The 8766-nt window shown below is 34.2% G+C and overlaps 1 protein-coding gene and 1 long non-coding RNA gene across 5 annotated transcripts in view; one reads left to right on the top strand and one right to left on the bottom strand.

Annotated features, from left to right (window-relative positions):
• Window positions 1–291: 291 nt before the first annotated feature.
• Window positions 292–8766, bottom strand: part of ELMOD1 (ELMO domain containing 1) — a 72235-nt gene continuing 63760 nt past the window's right edge. For all 4 annotated transcript variants that reach the window (XM_074216608.1, XM_074216609.1, XM_074216606.1 and 1 more), the window contains one exon: window positions 292–1653. In XM_074216608.1, coding sequence (XP_074072709.1) covers window positions 1481–1653 — 173 coding nt within the window. In that variant the 3' untranslated portion in view covers window positions 292–1480. The remainder of the gene's footprint in view (window positions 1654–8766) is intronic.
• LOC141508209 (uncharacterized) overlaps window positions 7710–8766 on the top strand; it is a 68395-nt gene continuing 67338 nt past the window's right edge. The window contains exon 1 of the long non-coding RNA XR_012474362.1: window positions 7710–8180. This is a non-coding gene — a long non-coding RNA (uncharacterized LOC141508209). The remainder of the gene's footprint in view (window positions 8181–8766) is intronic.

The raw sequence follows: 8766 nt of genomic DNA, 5'->3' as shown, positions 1-8766 counted from the left end.
AAACAGACTGAATTCCAATCCTTCATTAAAACATCACCAAGCCCGGGTGGTAGTTGGAACAAAGAACTCTCTCTGAAACAAAGACATTTCACTTTTGAAAATTACTATTTGATATATAATCAGCTTCAAATTTTCTTCTTTTAAACCCACACCCACTTGCCCACATGTCTATCCAGAGATCTTGTGAGAACAAATGAACACAAAACAATTCCACTAAGTTGTCTTTTAGAATGACATGTAATTTATTTATATAACTGACAATTACTTGGTCAGTAATTCAAAAGTCATCTTCATATGCCAGTGATTACACAAACTTCTAATAATACTAAAATTGATAGAAGGTATAAAATACCATGGGTATGAAATGCCATGGTAAAACACCAGTTGACAGACTACACAGTCATCATTCCAAACTAAATAGGGGAAAAGTTTTTTTTTTTCCCCTAATGATTTTACTTTTTTCTTCCTTTTAATCCTTACCAGTTTGGGAATCTGTTTACTCCCCCTTTTAAGTAACATCCCATGATAAAGGATTAAGCTTTTAATTAAAAAAAAAACTGCAGAGAGGACTCTTTGGGGTTTCTCCTTTGCCACGCACAGTATGAGTGTGCACTCCCTTCCACCACGCATAGTGAGCTGTCTCTTCAGCACTGTTTCTCAAACACAGGTGTTTGGATTAGAACCAGGCTGTAGACTAAACCTAAGTGTCAACAGGAGTCAGGCAGAGGAAAAATCCTTTGGAAGGGATACGTCTTTTGTTAGAGTTCAGGCATCACAGATGGATTTAGGCCTCTCAGCAGATGAAGTAATGGGAGTAAGATAATTTAATATTTAGATATCTACGACATGGCTCATGACTAGGAGACATCACAATGGAATTCTGCCTTCTTTTGAAGGACGAGCCCCTACAAAAGCTTGCATCTGGTAATCATTACATTTTCATGAAGCGCAACTAAGCTTGCAGGGAAGTGTTTGGCTTATCATGTGTCTGCCTGCATTACATTAAAGTGATATACTTCATTGGAATGAGGCCTAAGCATGGACTTGGCTTGAAATGCCAATAGCAGCAGTCAAAAAAAAATATCAATAAGTTAAAAGGCTTTCACAGTACAAGATTCATCTAGTTATTTCACATATACAAAACACAGCTATAGAGAAATACAATTTTTTTTGTTGATGAGTTATGGGGGGGGTGGGGGAAATAATCTAAAAAAATAGAAAAAACTCTCTTCAGACCTGGATGTCAAGATGTAACACTGCAAATTGCCACAATATGAGCACAAATTTGATGACAGATCTGCCAGAAATAGAATCTGGGGATCTGATACATATAATAACCAAAATAGATAAAAATACTGCACCAAAAAGCATGCAAAAAATTGCTATGTTCATTCAGTATGGAAGTTGTGACTTAAGCAGAGCTCTAACACAATAAGTGAGGCAGTGTTCCAGTAATTTTCAGTAGAATAACAGTAGTTGACTACATATTGATTAAACCTTCTGAGGCAGAAAAGTGGGGGCATAATGCCATGTCTAGATTCTGCAGCTGTTTTAAAATCCTCTTGCGAAATTTTTCCCGCACACGATTGAACTCCATTATATCCATGGGATCCTCTTCAATCCAAAACTTATGAAATTCATGCATCAAATAACCTGAAAGAGAGAAAACAATGTTAAGAAAATGGGAAAAAAAATTCCCTCATTAATTTCTAAATCAAAACCATCTTGTGGGCTGGAAAAGAAGGATAACATCACAATGACAATATATATCTTTCATAGAATGGAACTTATTAATGTAATGGATGAGAATATAACAAAGAATAGGATCAGTTGGACTGACATAGGAGAGGTCCATGAATTCATCAGGATGGGTACTCTCCTTCTACATGTCTACCTAGGCTATACAGGTCTTATTCATGGGTTCCCTGTGAGTCCTCTAGAAAAACTTGACTAAATATATTGAAGGCCTTTTATTTAAAAAAAAAATATTTATTTAAAAAATATTTTGAGTTCTTAAAGGAATCTGTGATTTCAAAGACTGTGGGTAGTTCCTCCAAAGGTGCATACCTCAATTCATCCATATCTTTTCATCCTACATGACTTGACTATGCCCTTCCACAATTGAGCCATAGCATACTGATATCAGTGGTTCTCAAACTTGTTGGTCTTAAGACCTCTTTACATTCTTAAATTATTGAGAACCACAAGGAAATTTTGTTTATATGTGTTATATCTATTGATATTTATTACCTTAGAAATGTAAACTAATAATATTTTTAAAGTATTTTTAATTCATTTAAAACAACAATGAACTCATTCCATAATATATTTGTTAAAAAGAATGAAATTTACCAAAACCAAAAAAAAAAAATAGCATATGGCAGAGGGGGTAAGAATGTTGGACTTAGAATCAGAAATACTTGAGTTCAAATTCAGCCTCAGATACTTGTTTTCTGTTGACTCTGGGCAAGCAAGTCCCTTATTCTCTCTCAGCCTCAGTTTCCTTTTCTGTAAAATGGGGAAATAATAACACTTATTCTATAGTGTTGTTATAGAGATCAACTGAGATAACAAATATATGTAATGTGTATATATATACTATAGATTTACAGTGCTTTGCATATCTTAAAATACTGCTAGTTAGCTATTTTCATTATTATTGTAGTTTTGCAAATCTCCTTGATGTCTGGATTAATAGGAGATAGTTGTATTCTCTTATCTGCTTCTGCATTCAATCTGTTGTTAGAGTATTGATCTGGTTGAAGTATATTAAAAAAAAATCCTGGTCTCATATAGGTATGTAGTTGGAAAAGAGAAGGTGACATTAGTAGATAAGTATCATCTTAGCATTATTATGAAAATGGTATTGACCTTAAGGACTCCCTGAAAGGGCTTTGGAGACACATTAAAAACCATTGCACTAGACTATGTTGTCTATTATTGCATCACATTATCAGAATACTAATGATATTAAAAAGACGAGACTTTATTTCAGATGAGAATCTAAAGTCATTAAAAAACACTGTGACATTTTCTCAAAGCAATCCAGTCCGTTCTCCTCCTCATGTTTAATCTTGGGGGATCTTTACACAGTGCCTGCCCAAGCTATATGTACTGATAGAACATTTCTATGGATTCTCTATCCATATGAACATCACATTCTCAACAATATACACTCTTCATTCACTTAGTTTTTACTATATATCAAATTCTTTAGAGATCATGAATTTCAATTTAGGAAGCTCTGCAGTGTTCTATAATTTAATGCAATTAGCACATTTCCCACAAAAAAAAGTATTGAAAAGACTTTCTCACAGACAGGGAATCCTTCTATTTTTACTCTGAACTAGATATTATCCATGACAATAGCAAAAATTTCTGATGAGAAATTTTTCAAGGAAAATTGTATGAATCTTGTATGAATCTATGGCATATACATGGAGAGACTGTGACGGAAAGGGTTATATGCTATACAGACTTTTAATTTAATCAGTCTGTCTCACAATGACATGAGTTTTTCCTCTTAAGTCTTTATATCAGAATTTTAATGATTGGTATACTTATAACCCAAGATTACACAAGCAAATATATAAAACATCAGCATAGATAAAGTAGAGATAAAGAAGGAATGTCACCCAACAGAGGAGGCTCTGATAAACCTGGAAATCTGACTGGGAAGTCCTGAGATGTCACAATACAGCCTTTAGCATCTTGATTGGGAAAGTCCCCTCAGCAGAGCATCCTCTCCAAAGGGATGGACTTCCAAAGCCCACTTTCCCAAGTAAGACCTTTATAGTACTCACACAAAAGTGGCACAATTCAAGGGTCTATAGGACTAAACTCAGTGACCAATGGGCTTTTGATCAACCTCAATGATTCATGAGTTTTGACCAAAACATCCTCAGATCCTGAGTACAATCACTTTCTCCAGGTGTCACGTGGTAAACACCTAAGGATGGGCCAAGTTCCCAGGTGTGGATCCAAAAACATGTTTACTAGGAATATTCCCCAGTACTCCCTGCCCCAGAACATGTCTTGCTCAATCGTGCCTTGATTTAGCATGCTTAGGAAGTTCCTTCTCCTTGGACCATGACAGCTAATAGGAAAGATCTCAAGTTAACCCTTCACCCTTCAGAGGTCCATTTTTGGAGGATAGCCTTTTAAGGGGCTATTTTATGCTACACATTTTTAAAAAGTTGCCAAAAAAAATACCATGTGATCTTCTATTCTCTACACCTTTCAGTATATTTTGTAGCTTTAAAGATGTGGTCTATTGTAAATGTCATTTTCAAACATCTACTTATCCTTTTTCTCATACTTTTATTAAATGTTATTGATATGTATACAGATCACTGCCATGAAGATCTTATAGTGTGATAGAAAGTATGTATGTAGCTCATACTTAAGGATATCCTCTTGGCTACCCTTTTAAGGTAAAAATGAAGTCAATGATTTTCCCAAGTGTATTGTACTCTACAGCTCCATTTCAGATATCTTATGAATCATTTTCTCAAATCCCTTAAAATTTTATTATTTTCTCCCAATGACATCTAGCTGCTTACTTCAACTTTGCTTCCTTTCGTGGAAATTTATTTCCCTTAGTGAAAACTTCTCATAGATTGTGATGTTTAGAGTCCAGCTGTGCCAACCCCACTGTTATTGATGGTGAAATCAATTTGTTAGATAAATATTTATAGATCTTTCTAATATTATTTTGTTCATTATTCTAATTTCATTCTTGAATGCTTTCATAAAGAGCTGCTTTAATTCAATCTCTAATCAAGTTTTCTAAAACCATTTTTTTCCCTTTAAGCAAATAGTCTTAATTTATTAGTTTAAATTCTAAACTGGTGTTGCCCTTAGCTGCCACATGTCTGTGTTTGGCAAGGAGATAAAATGTCAGTTGAATGATGTAATTTTTGGATTTTTTGGTCTAATCTTTCTGTCAATTTATTTTTATCCATTTAATGTGTCAATATCTGTTTCATTTTCCATTTCCCATTTTTCATTGTCAATATCTTATTTAAACAGGCCAGATTACAGTCACATCACCTGTATGCCATATCTTAGATCTTTTTATATTATTTCTTCTAACTTGTTATTGATTTTAATCTCTACTCTAATAAATGGGTAGTTTTTTAGTATACCAACTGGAAATGAGTACCACAGTGGTAACCAGTTATTTCCTGTTCATTAAAATATAATCTTTAAATTTTTGTGATATTTGAGACATATTATATCTAGTGACTCCTGACTCTTGAAGAAAATATTTATGATATATAAGCATGAAGCTTCTGAATTATCCACAAACTTGCCCTCTCGTTTATTCCTCAAAAGTGGTTTTTAATGTATATTTCACTGCCCTTCCCTATCCCCATCTTTGATTGAAGTAAATGAGTATCAATGAGTTTATCAATAAAATTTAGAGATTCTTACCACATTTCTCATAGAATTTCTCTTTACCCTCTACATTAGATGTAGGTTTTAAACTACCATTTTACAGATGAGGAAATGAAGACTTAGAAAGTTTAAATGACTAGTCCAGGGTCATACACAATAATAGATCTAGGGCTGAAATGAGCCTCAGAGGCCTTCTAATCTAACCATTCATTTTACAGATAAGAAAAGGGAGTCCCACAGAGGTTAAATGACTTGCCCAAAGTTACATAAGCAGTAAGACACTGGTAGACAAAGGTAGTATGTGGGAGTTACCATCTGAACTCAAGTCTTATGACTGCAGACTCAGAATGCTTTCCATTGTACCATACATCATTTTACAGGATGCTTATAATGTATAAGAAAAGCCCATGGGGCGACTAGGTGGTGCAGTGGATAGAGCACCGGTCCTGGAGTCAGGAGTACCTGAGTTCAAATCCGGCCTCAGACACTTAATAATTACCTAGCTGTGTGACCTTGGGAAAGCCACTTAACCCCATTAGCCTTGAAAAAACCTAAAAGAAAAGCCTAAATAAGTCACTATGAAGTAATTATAGCTCATGCAACAACATTTGTTGAATATAAAGAGGTAGAGAAATACTAAAAAGAAAAGACCCTCTGGAGGCAGCTAGGAGGCACAGTGGATAGAGCACTGTCCCTGGAGTCAGGAGGACCTGACTTCAAATCCAGCCTCAGATACCTAATACATACTTAGCTATGAGACCCTGGGCAACTCACTTAACCCCATTGCCTTGCCAAAAAGAAAAGAAAAGACCCTCTGAACTAAGCCAATATATACATTGATATAAAAATAATAGCTGCCATTTATAATGCATCTTAGTAATAAGCCAAGTTCTTTATTCATTATCCCTCACAATTACCCTAGGAGGTAGATACAATTATTGTCCCTTTTTTACATTATAGGAAACTGAGGCAAACAAAGGTTTTTTTTTTTTTTTTAATGATTTGCCCAAGGTCACATAGCTAGGCTAGATGTAAATTCAGGTCATTCTGATTCCAGGCACAATCAACTGTTTATCAACTGCACCATGTACTTTACTGAGTAAGTAGGCACAAAAGAGATTAAAAAAAAACAGAAAATAAACTTAAAGATTAAGAAATGCAGTAGGTTAATGGATTTTAGATGATTTGGTTAACATTTAAAAACATTATGGACATGGAAATGAAGAGTATAAAAAGGGAAAACAAATTTGCAAAAAAATTGCTTGAGATCCAACTAAGCTGAAACATCAAAAAAATTTATAGATGAAGTTTGATAACAACAATGTAATCAATTTATAAGCATGACTTTAACAAACTTGTTTTTATTATTGACAACAACCACATTGGATCATTAACATCTCAATTTCTCATGTACTAGATGAGCATGTAGAAATGTTATCAAGGAAGTTGAAATGGAAAAAGTAACTGGAGCACACCAAATAAAGATAGAAGTATTTCATATTGGTGGTGACACAACTTTGACGGTACTGAGGGGATACATTTTCAATATATCAGAAAGAGGGTAAGTTAATAAATCAATGGAAAAATTCATAAAGGATACTATTATCTAACCACCAAAACACCTGAGTGCATAAATAAGTACTGACCTACATGAGAAGGGAACAGACTGAATTTCAGAAATGATGTACAATAGACCACAGTATGCATCTTTCCAGACATACAAGTGACTGATTGTAAGAGGAAAACAGCAACATCATACTATGTTGTTGTTTTTTTTTTAATTAGACCCAACAGCATAAACACAGCCTTAAAAGCTCTTCTCCAAAAAAGAACCTCCCATGTGTCTATTATGGTCACATGAGGTTCCTTAACACAACAAGAGTGATGATTTTGTTCAATAATCTTCTGATGACCAGTATTAGCTGAAGAATTTTTAATACCAATATTCTTCTGGTAATTCTATGAAGTTGTGAATCAAGGGCACCATAATCTCTAAAGAATAAAAATTTGGGGATGAACCAGAGGGCAGTGGAGAGAAGTAAAGTGCATATAAAAAGGTTATGCCATATAATAATTGAGTATTTATCTATAAGAGACAGAGTAAAAGCTATCTATGAAATATATAAATTAAAATGAAGTAAATTATATAGTAGCTGGGCAGGGGAGAAAAACCTTTGAATAAAGGCACTAATTTTACTAAAATAGTAATTAAATTATATAAAATGTTTCTAAACTCTTGCCATGATTTTAGTAAGGACCTTGATAAACTGGAGAGCACTCAGAGAAGGACAAACAGCATAGTGAATGTCCCTAAGATTGTGTCATAATGAAACTCAATAGAAAAACCTTTGGAGAACAAGATACCTGTCTTCAAGTTTTTGAAAGGATGTAATATGAAAGAAGAATTTCTTGTTTTGTTTATGTTGTAAGCAATTCATTTAAGAGCAGACATTAATTAAGACAGAATTAAGAGCATTGGGTACAGGTTAGTTAGTTGATATTTTTTGGTATCAAAGAAGACCATGACACTAGAAGAGTGGTGTTATGCCTTGCACATAAGACTGATTAAAGTAAGGGAGCGTTGTGCAAAGACACCATTCTCACTGTCCCATGTGAGACCAGTAAGATCAAGACAATGGATGACCTTGACCTTTTAAAGTCAGGTCTTTCTTACATCATCAAGGTTCTTTGGTGGTATGGTATCATGAGGAGACAAACTTTCAGCAGAACAGTAAAATTAACCTATCTCTGTCTAAAATCAGATTGGGCTATTTAGAAAGGTAAGTAGGTTCTTCCTCACTAGAGATCTAAAGCCAAAATCTGTATTACCACTTGGGGATGATTTGTAAAAGAGATTCTTATTGAGATATGGGGTTGAAATCAGAGGTTGCTGAAATGCCTTCCAACTTTTAAGATTCTGCAGTATAGTAATCACACAGATCTCTAGTCCAGATAAAACAGAAAATATAGGCAGGTCACTAAATCTCAGAAAGGCAGACCCTCATAAGCTTTCTGTGATTTGGAAGTCAGCTATTTTTCTGCCAAGAATGAGAATCAAGACAAACAGAGAAACTAGAGTTTTTTTTTTATTTGTTGTTTAGTCATTTCCTATCATATCTGACTCTTATATCTCCTTGCCATTGTCTATTTCAGGTCATTTTACAGAAGAGAAAACTGAGAAAAGCAGGGATAAGTGACTAACAGGAACTAGAATATCTTTCAAAAATACTTTTAGAACAGAACTTCTTAACTTGGAGTCTGTGGAATAAGTTTTTAAAATATTTAATTGTATTTCAATGTAATTACTTTCCTTGCAATCGTATGTATTTGAAATCTATTCATTTAAAAACAATATTCTGAGAAGGG

Source organism: Macrotis lagotis, chromosome 1, assembly GCF_037893015.1.
Source record: "Macrotis lagotis isolate mMagLag1 chromosome 1, bilby.v1.9.chrom.fasta, whole genome shotgun sequence".
NCBI classification, from domain to species: domain Eukaryota; kingdom Metazoa; phylum Chordata; class Mammalia; order Peramelemorphia; family Peramelidae; genus Macrotis; species Macrotis lagotis.
This window is presented reverse-complemented; position numbering and strand designations above follow the sequence as displayed.